The 20,670-nt window shown below is 44.3% G+C and overlaps 1 protein-coding gene across 2 annotated transcripts in view; it reads right to left on the bottom strand.

Moving 5' to 3' along the window:
* Window positions 1–774: 774 nt before the first annotated feature.
* Window positions 775–20,670, bottom strand: part of ppp2r3b (protein phosphatase 2, regulatory subunit B'', beta) — a 143,611-nt gene continuing 123,715 nt past the window's right edge. For both annotated transcript variants that reach the window (XM_038818195.1, XM_038818196.1), the window contains 5 exons: window positions 19,872–20,047; window positions 17,612–17,730; window positions 14,459–14,568; window positions 5,110–5,167; window positions 775–2,058 (listed from right to left, as the gene is read on the bottom strand). In XM_038818195.1, the coding sequence (XP_038674123.1) occupies window positions 5,143–5,167; window positions 14,459–14,568; window positions 17,612–17,730; window positions 19,872–20,047 (430 nt within the window). In that variant the 3' untranslated portion in view covers window positions 775–2,058; window positions 5,110–5,142. The remainder of the gene's footprint in view (window positions 2,059–5,109; window positions 5,168–14,458; window positions 14,569–17,611; window positions 17,731–19,871; window positions 20,048–20,670) is intronic.

Genomic DNA, 20,670 nt, shown 5'->3' with positions numbered 1-20,670 from the left:
TTCCCGTACCAGCCTCCCCGAACAGGTGCCGGAATGTGGAGTCTAGGGGCTTTTCACAGTAACTTCATTTGAAGCCTACTTGTGACAATAAGCGATTTTCATTTTCAGTCTGATTTCTGGAATGGAGCCAGTGATAGAGCAACTGACTCATAAATATTGGGATGCAAATCTTGACCCAAAATCGTTACACACTGTTAGCACGCGCAGAAAAAGCATGAATCTTTAAGAAAATGTATTAGAGTTATTTGTGGGTTTCCCATGCGAGTGCATATTTGTTTTAAAAAATGTTTCATCTTGATCTATCCAAAGAATGCAACTACAAAACGCCCTATAATCATTGGATAACAGAAGCTGCCTGTAAATGGCATCGAATTTGAATTAATGATTTGAAAAATTAGATTAAAATGTTTTTTCATCATGCAATTGCAAAAGGAAAATTGAACAAACACACCCTGATGCACAAGTAATAAAAAGATGCTGACAAACATTGCACAATTGCAATGAATAAATTAAAGTAGTATTGGACACCAGATTACTGGTGAAATTAACTGGCAGCAAGCTCTGGTACAATTAAATGGAGAAGTGGGCAGGAGTATATAAATTCATAGACCAGAAAGCACAATGACAAGTTAATAATGTACTATTCTAACACACTGCACCATCCTAGTATCCCATCAGTTTATTTAATGAATGGGAAATTTGTTAAACCATTTTTTGGATTTGTAAAAAACGTAGACTCCCTGATGACACCAAATTCAGTCATTACGAGAGAAAAACAAGTTTAAATACTTTATTTCAAAAATGCATAGAACATGATCTCAACACTGAACAGTATGATTTAGCACCACAACACAAATATACACCGCAAGACTCTACAAATCAAGAAATCATACACAAACTTATTAAATATGTACAACATATTCTAACATATAAACACGTTTGCTACAGCAGAATTTCATTTCTCAAATACTTTGTACGTAAAAATCTTATCCTTTAAAAATAAGGCACATTTAATTGTTAAGATCAGTACAGAGTCATCACTGGGTAACTGAGGATGGAAATATTCAAACGTTGTTCGTACATTAATAGAGTGAATTATGTTTGCACTAGTGGAATGTAGTGATAACCGATCCAAACATGAATACGATGAGTTAAGACACTGGGAGCTGCCTGCAAATACTACGTTGCGAGCTTTTTGAAGTGGTCCAGATTTCTGCGTGTTCACAACAAAATTATCAGCTGCATCGCTACAGTATCCAAGTGTAACTCAGGAGTAAAAAAAACCCCAAGAAAACTGTTCTCTTAACGTTCACACTTCTGTCCACTAGGTCTTGCGAGCAACAGATACAAGAAGCATCCCAGTCTTTTAACAAAAAAATGGTAATACTGTAGATACATTGTAAAGAAATAATCGTTTAGCTTTCATTACCTCTTGAATGTTTGGTCAGAGGGCCTAATACACCGTTAGAATGTAGAACACTTAAAAAAAAAACATTTGGCTTTAAACCGTAGGAAATTTGTCTAGATATTGTATTTCTTCCAGAAGTTATCTATGTCCAGCTACAAAGTGAATATACTCTGCACTTGATGGTGAGCAAGTAGATCTTTCCCCCATCATCTTTCAAATTCTAACATAAGTGCCATTGTAAATTTCCATTCTTGACAACGGATTTCAAACTTGCAATTGGAGGAGATGAAGAAAGTTTGACCTCTCCAACTCAAAACAAAAAAATATTTGAAATTTCAGTGTTGAAGAATTAAAAAACTTTTAACTGATTGTAGACAACCAGGGAGAGGGGGCGGGGGTATCTCAATTATGATTTGTTTTCAAGTTCGTTGCTTTTTTTAAAATATAAAGTTCTCTAAAGCAGACCGGCTGCAGAGTGCGACTAGTACATATGGCAACTGTGAACTTAAACCGACAAAACATCATCATATTCATTTATATAAAAAAAGACTCCACACATCAATTAGAATTTCCAAGTCTTCTTATCCATTCAGCTTCCCAACTTATTTCTCAGTTGATGATATTCACGGTCAACCTCATTTCAAGATGATCTAAATTAAAATTAAAGATGTTAAAAATTTTGCTTTTAATACATTTGTGGGCCACAAACATGTAGACTGCGATGTTGTCAGCTACTTTCTCACACTGAAAATAATCTGACACCACTGTCATACTTCAGAATATGTTCAAATATATTGTCCTTGCCTGAACTTTATAATTTTGCTCATTACTTCAACAAAAGAGATGGCTGCAAACCACACAATTGACACCTGCAAATCGTGGCTCTTTGGAGTGTTACTCAAGAGGAAACATTTGGGAGAATGAGGAGATTAGTGATGTAATGTAGTAACTAATTGTGAGTGATATGGGACTCGCTCAGAATGCAGACTCAATCACAAGCGACTTACCTGGCAGATCACAAGTAGACGTTAACATTCCTGCCACACAAGTGCCAGGCAATGACCATCTCCAATAAGAGGGAATGGAACCATCGCACCATGACATTCAATGGCATTACCATCACTGAATCTCTTACTATCAACATCCTGGGTGTTACCAATGACCAGAAACTGAACTGCACCAGCCCAAAAAGATACTGTGGCAACAAGAGCAAGTTAGGGACTAGGAGTCCTGTGGTAACGCGCCTCCTGAATCCCCAAAACTTGTCTACCACCTGCATGGCACAAGTTAGGTGTGTAATGGAATACTCTCCACTTGCCTGGATGAGTGCAGCTCCAACAACACTCAAGAAGTTGGACACCATCCAGGACAAAGCAGCCCGCTTGATTGGCACCCGTTTCACAAGCGTCAACTCCCACAATCAGCAGCGCACAGTAGCAGCAGCATGCGCATCTACAAGATGCACTACAGAAACTCACCAAGAGTCCTTAGGCTGCACCTTCCAAACCACCGTGGGGGCCTCTGGAATCAAAAAGCCTAATGATGGCCATGAAGCTATTGTCGATTGTCGTAAAAACCCATCTGGCTCACTAATGTTCTTTAGGAAAGAAAATCTGCCGTCCTTACCTGGCCTGGCTGGCATGCAACTCCAGACCCACAGCAATGTGGTTCAAGGGCAAATAGGGATGGGCATTAAATGCTGGCACAGCCTACAATGCCCACGTCCCATGAACGAACAAAACATGGGAACACAACCTGACATGGAAATATATCGTTGTTCCTTCACTGTCGCTGGGTCAAAATCCTGGAACTCCCTCCTTAATAGCACAGTGGGTGTACCTACACATGGACTGCAGCTGTTCAAGAAGGCAGCTCACCACCACCTTAGAGGGCAATTAGGGATGGGCAACAAATGCTGGCACTGCCAGCAAAGCCCACACCCACGTCCTGTAAAAAATGAAGTACAAAAACAAATGGGGGCTGGTGTTCCCATTAGTGCTTACATTTAAAATTAAACCGTTGAAGGAATGTTAAACAAACTTCTCTGTTGTCCACCCATTTTGGTTAAGGCAATTCTATATTTGAAGAGGTACTTGTCACCTCATAGGACACACACACACGCAAGCACACATGGTGTTATGTAAATGCTAGCCCTTTCCTTTTACTGTGGTCCATTATTGGACACAGTTTACCTAATGCCCAAATATTAAAACAAAATGACGGGCAATGAACTGCTCATTAATTCAATCCTTTCCTTTAACTGTTGAACAGTGGGTCTTTCAATCATAGAATTTACAGAGCAGAAGGAGGCCATTCGGCCCATCGAGTCTGCACCGGCTCTTGGAAAGAGCACCCAACTTAAGTCCTATCCCCATAACACAGAGACCTTTTTTTGAACACTAGCAATTTATCATGGCCAATCCACCTAAACTCCATGGGCGCGATTCTCCGCTGCCCACGACGGGTCGGAGAATAGCTGGAGGGCGTCCCCGACATTTTTCACGCCCTCCCGCTATTCTTCCCCCCCCCCCCCCCCCCCCCAACACCACGGCCGCCCCACGACACAAATCACTGCTCGCCGTTTTTTACGGCGAACAGCGATTCTCCCCAGGCCGATGGGCCGAGTGCCCAGGCCTTTACAACCGTTTTTACGGCAGCAAACACACCTGCTTGCTGCCGTCGTAAAAACAGCCGCAACATGCCCGTTCTGGGCATCCAGGGCCCCAATTGGCACGGCAGTACCACGGCTGTGCCAAGGGGGGCATGGGCCCGCGATCGGTGGGCACCGATCGCGGGCAGTGCGTCTGTAACGGACGCACTCTTTCTCCCTCCGCCGCCCCGCAGGATCAGTCAGCGGGGCGGCCGAGGGAGATGACGGCCCCGCACATGCGCGGGTTGGAGCCGTCCAACCCGCGCATGCCGGCTGACATCATCGCGCGCGTCAGCCGGCGTGACGCTTGGCGCGCGGACTTAGCGACGGTCGCTAAGTCTGTGATGCCGTGCTTCACGGGGCCCCGCTGCTAGCCCCGCCCGGGGGCGGGGGGGGGAAATCAGGTCCCGGGAGGGGGCGCGGAGGCTGCCGTGAAACATGGCCAGTTTCACGGCAGCCTTTACGATTCGCTGCATTTGCGGAGAATCGCGCCCCACATCTATGGACTGTGGGAGGAAACCGGAGGAAACCCACACAGACATGGGGAGAACGTGCAGACTCCGCACATACAGTGACCCAAGCTGGGAATAAAACCTAGGACCCTGGAGCTGTGAAGCAAATGTGCTAACCACTATGCTACCGTGCTGCCAGCTGCTGATTTAAAAAACATACAAATAGTCAAAGACATACAAGGGGGTGGCATAGTAGCCCAGTGGTTAGCACTGTTGCTTCACAGCACCAGGGTAACGGGTTCAATTCCCGCTTGGGTCACTGTCTGTGCCGAGTCTGCACATTCTCCCAGTGTCTGCGTGGTTTCCTCCGGGCGCTCCAGTTTCCTCACACTCGTCCCGAAAGATGTGTTTTTTAGGTGAATTGGACATTCTGAATCCTCCCTCAGTGTACCCGAACAAGCGTCGGAGTGTGGCGACAAGGGGCTAGTCACAGTAACTTTGCAGTGTTAATGTAAACTTACTTGTGACAATAATAAAGATTACTGTCTTGTTCACATGAAACTTAAAGACACTTGAAATAGTTGCAAATGTTTTCTTACCTTAAAATTTCTCTTTGTTTATAGTTGTATCTTTTAGTAGTCAGACAGCTCAGAGTCCCTGCAGTCAACATGGAATAATGTCAGCCAGTGTTTTATTTATTACAGAAAAGAAAGGCTCTCTCTTTTAGAAATCTTGCAATTATATCATTAGTACTAATAACGGATCTTTTAAAGCTTTATCACTCATTGGCTGTCTGGAACATAGGCAGAATTGCTGACACTGGAGCTCAGGGGGGTGCATTCACTGGATATGCAGTTGCAATGCCTGTGACATCTTTGATATATCTCAGCTGTAACATTGAGCAATGTAAATATATTTTAACAAGTGCAGCATCAATGAGATGAAGTTTTTTCCGCCATGGTCAAGGACTGCTAACTATTGAACCCATAATAAATCCATTGCAGTTTGGTCTCCACCCTGCCACATTGGCTGGTCCGTTCCTTACTGCTCACCGTCTCCCTCTCACTTGCTGCCCTGCTCCCTTGTTAACTATAGGCAGCAAGCAGGACAGCAAGTGAACTGAAATGAAAATGAAAAAATGAATGAATGAAAATCGCTTATTGTCACGAGTAGGCTTCAATAAAGTTACCGTGAAAAGCCCTTAGTCGCCACATCCCGGCGCCTGTTCGGGGAGGCTGGTACGGGAATTGAACCGTGCTGCTGGCCTGCCCGGGTCTGCTTTAAAAGCCAGCGATTTAGCCCAGTGTGCTAAACCAGCCCCTAGGGGGTAGACAGCAAGTGGCGCATGGTGGGGGTGGGGCATGTGAAGCGGCAAGGGGGCGATGGGTGCCGACATCCTGTTCCAGGTGCACAATGATGATGTCAGTGACTTCCTGTGCTGTAGCAGGAGATAGTGTTTTAAAAAAACATTTCACAGGATGTGACGGTTGGTGGCCAGGTGAGTAGTTTCTGCCCATCCAGAATGGTTCTAAAGAAGGTGGTGGTGAGCCGCCTTCCTGGATCTCTGCAATCCATGTTGTGTAGTAACATCCACGGTGCAGTTAGGAAGGGAGTTCCAGAAGTTTGACCCTATGACATTGAAAGAATGGCAAATTAGTTCCAAGGCTGGATGATATGTGACTTGGAGGAGAACTTGCAGGTAGTGGTCTTCCCATGCATCTGCTGCCCTCATCTTTCTAGACGGTAGAGGGTGTGGGTTTGGAAGGTTGCTGCATTTCATTGGGTAGATGGTGCACATTGCTACCACTGTGTGTGTTTGTGGAGATATGAAATGTAGAAAGTGTTGGACGGGTGCTACTTCAGTGTTGTTGGAGTTGCAATCATCCAGTCAAGTGAAGAGTATTCAATCACGCCTTGTAGATGGTGGACACGACTTAGGGAGCCAAGAGGCGAGTTACCTGCTGTAAAATCTCCAGCCTCTGACTTGCTCTTGCAAATCCAGTATTTATATGGCTGGTCCAGTTCAGTTTACTGGTCAATGGTTAGTGGGTGATTCAGCAATGGTAATGTCACTGAATGTAAAGGAGAAATGGTTAGATTCTCTCTTGTGGGAGATGGTCATTGCCTGGCATGGGTAGTGTGGAAAGCTCAACAAGTTAACTGGTTGGTTTTGAGGTGCTTGCTATATTGCGCACGATAGATTTGAAATTTGACCAGTCAGTTTTGTGCAGATTGCACCTCGTGACGATTAAATGTTCCTTGTCGCTGTTTTTGATTCTTCTCATTCGCCAGTTGATATTTGATTGGTGATTGAACAGGTAACTATTTTTGGGTTAAGTAGAATTCCATGCCTTATGGATGTCTGATGTTTTGCAGACATCCATTTTTGGATCCAATCACATAGCCTGGAGAAACTTTTCTGGTCTTGTACTTCTGTGTCTCTGAGTGTGATGCATCAGTAGCTGCTCTTTCAGGTGTGACCATGGATGCACACAAGATGAAAAGACTAGATTTACAATCTCTTCCAGAATATGGCAAACTCGATTTTTTGATACAGTCAATGTGTGCCTCTTTTAAGTTATAACTTTTGTTAACCAGTGCTTTCTGCACCAAGTGAAAATACCAGTAATTATAATTCTTTGGTAGACAGGCACGATGGGAAATGTGAGACAAAAACACACAATTATGAACAATTACTGTTCTTCACGAGAGACTGGCATGCTACGTTTTAGAAAATGAGGACAAGGTCTCATCATCATTTGAACAGTACCATGAGTACTGTTCACATGATGAATCTGAAATATGCAACTCTGTATTGGAGATCACTATTTTATGAAGGTTAGAAAAAAAATGAACATGTGCTTTACGATCAAAGTTGTTACTTTCTCCTCAGCCCAATAGTAAAGTTTCTATAGCTCAGCTCCACGCTAAAGTCTTTATTAAAGCCAAAATTCTATGTGCACTCACTATTTAAAAGTTATCTTACTTGGTAGAATAGGTGAAGAAGAGCAAGTTGGTGGAAAGAGTAGAGTCTCTCTAAACACTCATTTAATGATCATTAAAAATCAATTTGTTTAAAGCTTCTGTGCCAGAATATTCTATGATTCCAAGCTCACACGGATCATCTACTTGACGAAATGCTTATTTCATTCACTAGGTGGCAGTAAAACCTAGTGTTTCATTATTCCCGGCCAGAATTTTCAGTGAGCAGGGCATCTAACGGTATCTAACTTTAGCCCTGCATCCTCAAAAAAAACTTGGTCTACGAAGCTGCCGAAAGTGAGAACTTTGAGAACAGTAGAGCGATGAAATAGAACTTGGACAGCAACCTTTGGGCATTCACATTTAATCATGCATCTGCTCCTCATCTAAAGTTGCTGTACTAATTATGGATAAAGAACAGTGAGCACCATTGGCTCATCCTGAAGAAGGAGCCGTGCTCCGAAAGCTCGTGTTTGAAACAAACCTGTTGGACTTTAACCTGGTGTTGTAAGACTTCTTACTGTGCTCACCCCAGTCCAACGCCGGCATCTCCACATCATGGCCATCATTATTTTGACAACAGATTTTGGCCCAACTATTATTAGACTTGAGGTTCTGGCCCAACTATTGTTGGATTTGAGGTTGTGTACTCAATGGTCACATTAGGAGATTCAAATTAACACAATGGAAATCATTGCATTTTGACTCAAATCGAAGTACAAAAGTTTAAGAACATTTATTTGCAGAACCTCATAGTTTATGAAAGCAATGGGACTACATTCACCAGCTTAAAACTGCACTAATGTCACATTGCTATTATCACTAACCTCATGTTATATTTCAATTATAAAAAAAGGGGCAAATATCAAACTGCAGAGCGGAGCCAAAGCTTTACAAGTATAACTCAGAGGCAAATGTTTTGAATTATACAGCATTAAGTACTGGAGCTGAAATTTCAAATGCAAGTGATTTAAGCACAACTGGCACAGAATTATTCGCACTTCTCACAATCGTTGAGAAAATGATCAATTTAATTCAAAATTTACCAAAGGCACCAACAATACAGGAAGTAATGAGGCAGATATGCAGGCCAAAACAAGGAGTCAGAATTAACTAGCAATTCCAACTAGCTGCGAAAACAAGCTGTCCACAGTCTGTGTTACAACGCATGCGATGGTGAACGATGAAAGTAATTTAAAGAAACATTTGAATTTCAGACAGTAATGCAGTCAATATTTTAATAGTGTCGCTTGGGACCCAATCTTGCATTAAATGAGTGATTCCATTGAAAATTTGTTTCAGCATGTACACACATTACACACTAGACAAGAAACTGTGGGAGAATGGATTCCATGAACCAACACGGTCAATGCATATTCAAGCTTTTAACCTCATCTGATTTGGTACTACTATTTTCTGCCTCTTTCTCATAATTATTGAGAAAATGAAGATTTTAATTGGAAATGAGCCAAACACACACGCATAATACACCAAGCAAGTATGCCAGCAGGCACTCGGAGAGAAAAGTAAAGTTTGACAGGGTGGGGATAAATAAAAGGTGGCTTCATACTTTTAAAAAAAAGTTCATCATATTTAACTATTTATGTAACCGCTAACATGGGGCACCACTTGAATACAGAAATAATAGGCGTGAAATTGGCCTTTGGCAGGAATTCAAAGCTATCAATAGCAAGTCAATGTCCAATTTTATACCCACCCCATTCTCTTCTCAACTAATTTCAATGGATTTGTTAAATTACCAAAGACCGATTTTCATAGTTACTGGGTAACTTGAGGGTTATATGGCGAGATCACCTTTCTGGTTAAATACAGTATTGTCGATCACTGATCTCTATTATTCACACTGGCATTCAATATGGTTAATGAGTTACTAACTACTACTCAAGTTTACAGACTTGTTTCGAATCAGAATATTTCAATGCAGATTACAATCGAATGTATTACTTTTGAAATGCAGTCAGCGTTCTACATGTAAATAGAACAGCTATTTTAAAAGGTGCCATAAACCACAAATTAAAGAAAGAGCAGTTCATCTGTTTTAACTGATATTGGCTGAGGAAATAAATGTTGATCAGGGCACAAGAATAACTAGCTCCCTGTTCATCAAGTATTCCATGGCATCTTATACTGGAATTTTGCTTTAAAATCTCATACAAAAGGTGGAATTCCTAAAAAGGCAGCACTTAGTAAGGCATTGGTACTCTTATTTATGAATACTGCAAAGACTAAAAGGCCTAGGTCAGATTCCATCGCTACACTAACCTCAATTAGAGCTTTAGTTATCGCCCCTTCCTATATCCAATTGCAAAAACAATTTCCAGTGCAATTAGGCCAGGCATTGTCAAACTCGGGAGCGTGACCCGCGGGTGGGTCGCGGGCGGGTGTCGGGAGGGTCGCGGAGCCGTCCGTTGCGGCGCTCCCGATCATGCAAATCTGCGCACAACAGCCGCAGCAGCCGGCTGTTAGAAACGCTGGCTGCAAGTGGCTTTCAAAATGGCCGTGAACATGTAAAAATAATGCGACCGCACAGCACGTGTGCCAGATCATCGGCGCGCATGCGCAACACGATACGCACGTGCGCCGATGAACAGGCACGAATGCGCAGTGCGGCCGTTTTTTTTTTAAACGGTCGCGGCTTTTTGTTTTACAAGTTCGGGGGGGTTTATTCATTTAATTTTTACAAGTTCGGGTTGGGGGGGGGGGGATTAATTTGATAAAATTTTACCGGAAAAAAATGCAGAACTTTGGACAGATGGAGACTCCATACTTTTCAACCCTGGAAGGCTTCACCTTCATCCAACAGGTTCCATTGGAGGAGCGTGTACGAGGGCCATGAGGGACCCAAAACCATTTCCTCCATTTTTGTCAGCAGCAACCAAGATAAGAGAAAACGGTGGATCGCGCAGGTCGGCCGGTGCGGGTCGCGAAGGTTGGCCGGGTTGGGTCCCAAAGGTTGGCCGGTTGGTAAAAATGGGTCCCCGGAAAAAAGTTTGTAGAACACTGAATTAGGCAATTTCTCAAATTTCATGAATTTAAATAAGTTTTGTATATCATGCGGTTAAACCAAGTAAGGCCTTCATCAACCTATCTGGTTGCCTCTTTGGAGAATTTCTGATGTGCTAGATGTGGTTTTCACCAATGGTGGCAAAATGAGGAATTTACAAACAAATATGACCAGCAGAGAAGCCGATCTACACAAATTACATTCTGTCACCAACTTTCATACATAAGAAATGCAAATTGCTAGCTTTCACCCCGGCTGTTCTCATTACCAGATTCATTATTCATTTAGAATTTTTCCAAGGTGATGGGGCCTGTGTTGGCACTGTCAGAGGGTCACTACACAAGGCAGGAGAGTGATAACTCGCTGTGAGAAAAGTACTGGTGCTCATCAGTTTCTGCAGAAATCTGACTCCTGTTTTACTGTTGAGAGCCGCTCACAACCATCCTCCCCTGCGGTGACCACTCGGAGCTTCTTATTGTTCTTGATCCTTTGTGGTCTATTGCTTTGTCTAGGTGTTTCCCCAGGATGCACATCAGGAGGTGGAGGCAGCATGCTGCTTTCTGCACCCTGTTGCCTTTTGAAGGCAAACGTCCTCTGGAGAGGCTGGAACTTGGGGTGGGGTGGGGGGGAAGCATCTGACTTACCAGTGTCACTGTGCCACCCTGTTCTGCCCACTGCCCTAAAGATGTGTTGGCGTCACGAGGGGTGGACTGATTTGGAAGAACTGGAGACTGCCATCATCTTCTGGGTCACAGGCACCAGGTTGGACTCCAGCGCTTCCTCCTCCCCAACTGTGCCCGTAGGGCCCTTGGGGCCTCCATGGGATGGAGGGGCAGCTCATGTGAGCTCCAGAGGCCTGAGAGTCATCTAGTGCTGCCAGTCCGGGACAGTCCCCATTGTCTGCGCCATGGTGTCGACACCCTCAGTGATGGTCCTCAGTGACTGGGCCATGCTCTGGAGTACCTCAGCAATGTCCACCTGCGCCCGGTACATGTCCCTCAGCAACTGGAACATGATGTTGAGGCTCTCTGCCACAGTCATCACAGAGTGAGCCATGACTTCGATACCACCACGCAAGATGCGGACGCTGTGCTCCAGGTTTTCCACAGCTGTCGTCACCCTAGCAGTGGTGGCCTCTGTGTCACACATTGTCGGCATCATCTCCTGTGCCTGAAAGCCTTGGGGTTCCAATTGGTCGTGCAGTCACTGGAGTGTCGCTGACAAACCCTCCTCAATCTCACGGCTGTGTTCTATCATTTGCATCACCTCTGAGAACCTCGTCCAGAGACTCAAAATCTGGCTGGGACCCAGCACATCTCCGATTGCGGTATCCTTCGGATGTTCCTGACTCCCCTCCCCATGATGTGCATTAGCAACTGCCGTTCTCACCACATTGTGCCCCAGAGGCCTGTCCACTAATATTTCCCACCGAGGTGTTTTCTTATGTGCTGATGGAAGATGTGGGTGATAGCTCAGGTGCCTCAAGGCAGTCTCCTCAGAGCTCCCCTGGATAGGGGGAAAATAACTCTGGATGGCCCGGCCTCTTAGATGAAGACCCTGTGAGACAATCGACATGTTGTCAGTGAGAGGTTCGGATAATTTTCTGACATGAACATGAGACAGGTCACCTGGGTGAAGGGGCAGTCGATCCTTGCCTCTCTCTGGCACAGGCCAGCCTCACTGTCGGTGACTGCCCTCCAGCAACCCCGCCATTTCCAGGGCCCGTTCCTCATAGGGGGTGAGGACTCGGGTCTCTGGATTCCCCCCCAGTCTTGGCCTTTTCCCATTTATTATGGGCCATCTTCTCCTGCAGGGACAAACAGAGGGCATTGTGAGCCGCATGTTTGATGGATTGGGGGGTTTATAGCAAGTGGCATGTGTGGGCACTGCACCAGCATATGAAGGGGGCTGCGCTGGTGGGTATAGGGGGTTCTGAGGAACAAGCACAAAGATCGGATGTGGGGAGGGTGCTAAGTGACAGCCAGTGATATTGGGGGGGGGGGGGGGGGGGGGGGGGGGAGGAGAGAGAGAGAGAGAGAGAAGAGATTTGGGAATTTGAGGGGTGGCAGGTGGAACTGATGCCAGGAGAGTGCTGGTAACGTAACCTTGCAGCTCAGTAGATATTGTTGGTCTTCTTCCTGCATTGGATGGCGACCCTCCCCGTCATGCAACCTAAACTGACAGCAGCTGCTTCCCAGGCTGCATTACTGACCCTGCTGCTGCTCTTCTGACCCCCTCGAGGGAAACCGGGTGGCCCACCTCTCATCCACAGTGTTGAGAAGCCTGGCCGGATCGGCATCCCCAAAGTGAGGAACAGGTCTGCAAACTGCCATCCTTACGTTGACTGGGAGTGAGTGGCGAGGGACTACTTAAAAGCAACTCCCCCCTGGTTAATGGCGAGCTTCAAGTCGGGTGAATCAGACTGCAAGGGAGCCAGTGAGCAGAGAATCACGTGGGGACTGAAGGGGGCGGCGGGCGCATTCTCAGGCAGGCGGAAGGGGTTGCGTATGTGTGCAGGGATTAAATTCTCTGAAATTGATGTCAGCTCTGGATACTTTTTCCATTGTCCCAGCAACCTGACGTGTGATAGACATGATAATATTTAGTTATATTTTTAAAAATCAGTTCTAAAAGCTATACCAACAAAATGATCTACAGGTCAGTACTTTTATCCCAAGTCTAAAGAGGTACAAAGTTTGAAAATGAAACAGAAATACTTTGCAGTTCTGGCAGCAGTGAGGAGTAACAGTTAATGTTTCAGTTTTTTTGACTGACTGGATAGCAGCCACCTGAATTCAAAGTAAAAGATTAAAAAGAGAAAACTAAACCAGTAAAAAAAAATGAACAAAATGGAGGCAGAGTTTATGATCTAAAATTGCTGAACTTAATATTGATTCCAATGCTATCCATCCAGTCACACATCATCAAGACACATCTTGTGTTTCTTTTCCCAATACCACAGTCTTTGGCTTTTGCAGCACAAAACATTTTGTAATTTAATCTCTTCTGTACTCCTTTCTAACACAGACATTCCCATTGTTTTTCGCCCCCCCCCCCCCCACCCCGGCTCCTTTCACTTGCTAGAAATATATTACATTTCTGTCTTTACTCAGTTTTGATGAAAGGTCATCAATCTGAAACATCAGCTGGTGTTTTATGCTCTGCGTTGGGGGGGGGGGGGGGGGGGGGGGGGGGGGCTAAATCGAATGGCCTCTTTAGGCTGGGGGCACCCTCCCCTCCAGCTGACACCCCGACAGAGACCGCCCGCTCCCTCCACATCCCCAAAGGGTATCCCTTACCCTCCCTGGGACCCTTGGTACTTACCAGAACTGCGGTCCTGGGATGTAGTCTCAGGCATGGAACTGCAGTGTCTCTTACGGACACTGCCTGCAGAGGCTGGAGAGCAATCAGCTAAACTGATTGACCGAAAGCTCTCCGAGACGGGACTTCCACCCAAATTCAGGTGGTTGACCTGGCTGCTGTCAAACAACATTGAAATGCCAAATGAGTAGGCAAGAATGTGTTTCCAGTCGACTCTCCAGGAGGTGGACACGGAGCATACGCCATCCTGAAAATTCAGACTGTTTCTCTCGCCACAGATGCTGTCTTGACCCGCGAGATTTTCTGTTTATATTTCAGATTTTCAACATCTGGAGTATTTTGTTGTTACAAACCAAGGGAATATTTAAAAATTATTTTGCAGGATGCGGGTGTCGCTGGCTAGGCTAGCATTTGTTACCCACCCCTAACTGCCCTCAAGACGGTGGTGGTGAGCCACTTTCTTGAACCACAAGTCCATGTGGTGTAAGTACACCAAGAGTGCTGTTAGGGAGGGAGCTCCAAGGCAAGGTCAATCTTTCAATCTGACAAAGGCTAGTTAATTTTCAAACACCCCTTGGGTAAAAGAAGACACTGACTTTTGTTAATCGGCAGTCTCTTACCCGTCATTCCAGTTTTCATTGGCTGCTTCTTCAGCCACCAAATTCTCATACTCTTGCAAAGCATACTTTTCCCAGTCAGTCATTTCTGGTCCATCATTCTCCACATCTTGCTGCACAGGAAAGATCAAAATTGTATGGGCGTTACAAAAGTTATATTTAACCAGGATTATGTTCTGCTACAATCCCTCTTGACATTCTAACTGACAGGGAGATCCCAGAATGGAACCCTGGCTCAAAGACCATGGGCTGAATTCTCTGCTGTCGGGATTCTCCGTTGCACCGGCAGCCCTGGGATTTCTGGATGGTGTGGGGCTGCCCCATTGGAATTACCTTGAGAAGAATCTAGATGGTTCAAAGCGGATTCTTGGTTACGCAGAATAGTTGATCCTAAAGAGAAGTAGGATGAACCTGACAATTAGCACAAAGATGGGCAGATGGTGATGCTGTGGTATTATCACTGGATTGGTCATCCAGAGGCCCAGGATAATGCTCTGGGGACATGGATTCAAATTCCACCAGGGTAGCTGGTGAAATTTAAATTCAATTAATAAAATCTGGAGTTAAAAGCTAGTCACGACAACTTGCACCCGTGGGAACTATCATGGTTCATTAATGTCTTTTAGGGAAAGCAATCTGACATCCTTATCCGGTCTGGCCTTCAGACCTACAGCAATAAAATGGTGACACACAAATCCCATGAAAGAAAAAAAAAAGCCTAGTTCATATATAGGGCGGCACATGGCACAGTGGTTAGCACTGCTGCCTACAGCACCAAGGACCTGGGTTTCAATCCCAGCCCTGGGTCACTGTCCGTATGGAGTTTGCACATTCTCCTCGTGTCTGCGTGGGCTTCACCCCCACAACCCAAAGATGCGCAGGCTTGGTGGATTGGCCATGCTAAATTGCCCCTTAATTGGAAAAAAATAATTGGGTACACTAAATTTAAAAAAGAATTTTTAAAAAAATGGGTAGTTCATATAAAAAACCGCAGAAGACCCTCCTCACATTACATGTATAGGATAGAAAAGGAGCTATCCAATCTAATCACACTTTCAAGCTCTCAGTCTGCTGCCCTGTAGGTTGCTGTAGTTCAAGTGCAGATCTAAGTATTTATTTTAAATGCGGTGAGGGTTTCTATCTCTACCACCCTTTCAGGCTGCAACTGCTTGGAGCAGGTTCTGACACTGATGTGACATTACAAGGCCAGTTTCTAGAAAGGCTCGAGCACAATGACTTGCTTTTGTTGACTAATCCTGTGCCTAAGACACAGTGTGCTACATAGGCATGCTGCTGAACCTCTGCAAAATCATCTGCTGTGTGAATACCCAACAATTAATCAACTTCATGATCAGGAACCAACAGTTCCGTGTGCACCCTGGAGATCATATCAGCAGCCCACACATAACCAATGGGCTCCCACAGAGGTTAGTTTTCACAGTGGCTCTCTTCAGCACATGTACCAGTGATGTGCCTCCTAGAAAGTCGTGGGTGGCACAGTGGTTAGCACTGCTGCCTCACAGCGCCAGGGACCAGGGTTAAATTCTGGTCTCGGGTGACTACGTGGAGTTTGCACTTTCTCCCTGTGTCTGCGTGGGTTTCCTCTGGGTGTTCCAGTTTCCTCCCACAAAACAAAGATGTGCAGGTTAGGTGAATTGGCTACGCTAAATTGCCCCTTAATATCCAAAAGGTTGGGTGGGGTTACTGGGTTGCGGGGATAGGTTGGAGGTGTGGGCTTAGGTAGGGTATTCTTTCCACAGGTCGGTGCAGACTCAATGGACCGAGTGGCCGCCTTCTGCACTGTAAATTCTATGATTCAAAAATCACAGCTCTTCGCATATGCTGATGACTTGGCCCTGGCTTTCTAGGTGAAAGAAGTTGAAGATATTGAGAAAACACACTGAAGATTTATTATTTCTGGAAGCCTACTTAAAAAATTGGAGACTTTGACCAAACATGCAAAGATTCTCATTTCAGCCTTCTACTGAAGCTAGGCAGAGGTTTTTGTCCACCTCTGTGGCAACTCACTCACCTATGATCAAACACCAAAACACCTTGGCATTACTCTTGATCTTAATTTGACCTACTGGCAACACCTCCAGAATGCCAATGCCAAGGTCAAGACAGGAGGAAATATCATACGGAAACGGGTGGATACTACCTTGGGCAGAAAAGCCAACACACTATGCACTGTTTCACTCACCCTGATCTACACTGCTGCTCAACCTGACTCAGGAGCTGCCACACAAATATGATAGATAGCCAGCTCCAGGAAGTCATGAGGATCATCTCTGGAATTTTTGCTAGTGCACTGAACCACCACTTGGAAGAGATCTTCAAGGAACACCATCTGCTGACAGCTAATGAAGCATTGCCATTGACACATCACGTCAAAAGGAAAACCCACGTACACATCGGAATTTCCATAGTCCCTACTGGAACACACTGAACACCCTATAAGCCGATGACAGCCTCATGTCCCAATGGCGTATCTCCTGATTGACTGCAAACATCATCAATTGCAACCTGGTGACTGACCAGTGTAGTGCAGTCCCAGGTTTCATCCATCGATGGAAAATTTGGACAACACTTAACCCCTAGAGAATTATTGCATCACAATGGAAACACGAGAAACAGCTCAGATTGCAACAGTGGTCATCAAAATCAGACCATTGATGATATACTGTACTTTTCGGCTTTAAGAGGTGGCATCACAACCATTCATACTGTGTAAGCTGAAGCTTTTGAATGAATTGTTAACCTCAACATTGAACTATAAACCAGTTGAACACATTTTTAAAAACGCATTGTAGTTCCGGATAGTGTCCATAAAGTACCCACAACACCAAAAGTAACCACAACACCAATCAGATGCTGCTGTTGCATAGTGGAAACCTGGGGCTGGTAAGAGTGCTAAGCACTGTCAGTTTCATCCCTCTACATGGTCTTTCTACATGATTACCAAACTGGAGCTACTGCCAGATGGTGAGATCCTGTGGTGCTAAGTGCTGATAGGTCACAGTACAGGAAACGTAACAGTTTCAATTGTGTATCTTGTTACGCCAAGTGTAGACTCTGTCCTTAAGGATATGGTTGGAGGACTTGAGGTAGGCAGTTTAGAGGAAAAAGATATGGTTTCATAAATGCAACAATTACCCTTGGAATTGAAAATGGATCCTTCTGCTCATGTTCCAGATATTTGCCGATGTTAAAAAGGGTGTCAAAAAATACATTTGCCATCTTGCATTTCTTTAGGTCATGGAGCGTGATTTTTCCTGGTTAAAAGAAAATTGCCAGTTAATTTCACAGAACTGATTAAACCATTTTAACAGTTCAAGTTTTTAAAAAATAAATTTAATGTACCCAATTCATTTTTTTAAAAAACAGTTCAAGTTAAACACATTTTAAAAATGTATGTTTTCTAGAAGGTTTGCTGTTTATCCAGTGACTGGCTCCCATTATCAGCTGTTACTGAATCTCAACAGGGAGAGAGTAGGCATCTGCAGTCAACATTGTTATATCAATGCTAAATAGTGACCTCAATTGGAAAGTGCCTACACAAGCATCAAGAGAGGACAGGATCAGGTATAGCTGCAATACCCCGTATCAGCCTCCCCGAACAGGCGCCGGAATGTGGCAACTAGGGACTTTTCACAGTAACTTCATTTGAAGCCTACTTGTGACAATAAGCGATTTTCATTTTTCATAAGTAAAAGGGATGGAAAAAAAATTAGCAAAGAAAAAAATATGAAGTACAGATTTATTTCAGGATCACCTATAAAGTTTTAAGTTACAACAAATGTGACCCTCAAGGCAACTAGTACGTTCAGACAAGTGACTGAACTGCCTTGCTAGATTAACTGGTTTTACCAGTTATCAGCTTTTACATTGATGCAATAACAAAGCTAATTCTATATCATATTGCTGTGATGAAAATCTATTCAAACATCAGTAATGTTACATCAAAAATAACTATCCATTCATACACGCATCCTGCAAGTTACAGTATAGCAATCAAGTGCAGGAAACTGCTGAATTTTCAAACAGCGCCCTTATTACAGCTGGATGAGATCTCCTAAAATGACATCAGAATGGTGGAAGCTCTACTCTGCGCCCAACCTGAAAATCCCGAGCTGTAAGCACTCTATACGTTCACAATGGCGGAAAGGTACCATAAATTGATGAGCGAGTGAACACAGAGAAATTCGATCCTCCTCCAAGAGTGGGGATGTCAATTACAAGGGGTCACAATTTCAAGGAGGGGGAAAGTTTAAGGGAGATGTGCGTGGAAAGTTTTTTTATGCAGAGGGTGGTGGGTGCCTGGAACGCTTTGCCAGCGGAGGTGGTAGAGGCGGGTTTGATAGCATCATTTAAGATGCATCTGGACAGATATATGAACGGGTGGGGAACAGAGGGAAGTAGATCCTTGGAAAATAGGCGACAGGTTTGATAAAGAATCTGGATCGGCGCAGGTTGGGAGGGCCGAAGGGCCTGTTCCTGTGCTGTAATTTTCTTTTTTCTTTGTTCAATCCAGCAGTTTTGATACAATGTAACCAAATGCATTCTACATAGAGGTAAAGTTAAAAGTTTATTCATAATTTACTTTGTAAACTGAAGAAACCAAATTATTTGCATCAAATCTGCAAACAGGACTGGATATTTTTCTGTGAAGTTCAGCTACTGTCAAATGTGAGAATTAAGGGGTAATGGTGGTGCAGTATTAGTGTGGTTCAACTAGTACTCAGCTAATGCTCTGGGCACATGGGTTCAAATCCCACCACAACAGCCAGCGGTTTAAATTCAGCACGTGGGCAGCATGTTGGCACAGTGGTTAGCACAGTTATTTCACAGCTCCAGGGTCCCAGGTTCGATTCCCGGCTTGGGTCACTGCCTGTGTGGAGTCTGCACGTTCTCCCAGTGTGTGTGGGGGTTTCCTCCGGCTGCTCTGGCTTCCTCCCACAGTCCAAAATGTGCAGGTCAGGTGGATTGGCCATGCTAAATTGCCTTTCGTGCCCAACGGTGAGGTTACTGGGTTACAGGGATAGGGTGGAGGCTTGGGCTGAGGTTGAACGCTGTTTCCAAAGGCTGGTGCAGACTCAATGGGCCTCATGGCCTCATTTTGCACTGTAAATTGTATGATTCTATGAATAATAAAGCTGGCATCAATAATGATGACATGTAACTGTTGGATTTTTGTAAAAGTCCTTCTGGTCCACCAATATCCTCGAGGGAAAAATTTCCTGCCCTTTTCTGGTCTGGTTACATGTGACTTCAGGCCCACTGCAATGTGATTTACTCTCAACTATCCTCCGAAAGGGCCTCGTAATTCACTCAGTGCAGGGCAGTTAGGGGTGAACAATATCAGTACCTTTGTGAACAAATATCCACATCGCATGAATGAATAGAAGAAAAATACCTTCGCATTCTGGCTTAACAAGATCAAACAATTGACAAAGGCAGTCTTCAAAAGGCAGTGGCTCAATAGACATGCACTCCAACTTTTTGCACTGGTCCTCGTAGAAATAGTTCAGTTCGTACATCGACAGCACACCATCTCCATCGAGGTCCATACAGCGGAACCAGTACTCAATACTGTCAGGGGGGGAAATAATAGACAAGGTCCATAAGAGAGCAAAATATAAAAGTAAATGGCAGCATGCATAAGAGGTACAAGATGAAATCAATTTTGATCTTTTCTCAGAATGGCATTTCTAATGTTGCAAGATAGAAATATCAAAATAGAAGCAACTGGTGGTATATTTTAATTTAAAATTACAGGAAACATTACTGCAGATTTTGTCCTGGGCTAACACAAGTGCATCAATGCTGACTGCTTTTAATTTAACAGAAAATACTGGACAATCTTGGCAGGTCCGACAGCATCTGTCGAGAGAGAAAGGAGCTAACGTTTAGAGTCTGGTTGATTCTGTTAAAGCTGTTAGACCTGCTGTGATTGTCTATTATCCTGTTTTTGTTTCAGATTCCAGCATCCGCAGTAATTGCCTTTTATCTTCATGCTTTTAATTTAATGCTGGTCATCATTAATTATATAATAATAATAATCATTAGCATGTGCACACACACCTAAATCTGACCCCATTGCCAGTTCCCTCCAGCTTTGACAAAGAGTCATCCAGACTTGAAACGTTAGCTCCCTTCTCTTTCCACAGGTGCTGTCAGACCTGCTGAGATTGTCCGGTATTTTGTATTTTTGT

The sequence above is a fragment of the Scyliorhinus canicula genome, chromosome 14 (genome assembly GCF_902713615.1).
Source record: "Scyliorhinus canicula chromosome 14, sScyCan1.1, whole genome shotgun sequence".
NCBI lineage: Eukaryota > Metazoa > Chordata > Chondrichthyes > Carcharhiniformes > Scyliorhinidae > Scyliorhinus > Scyliorhinus canicula.
Note: the sequence above shows the minus strand (reverse complement) of the source record. Positions and strands in the feature narration are given on the sequence as shown.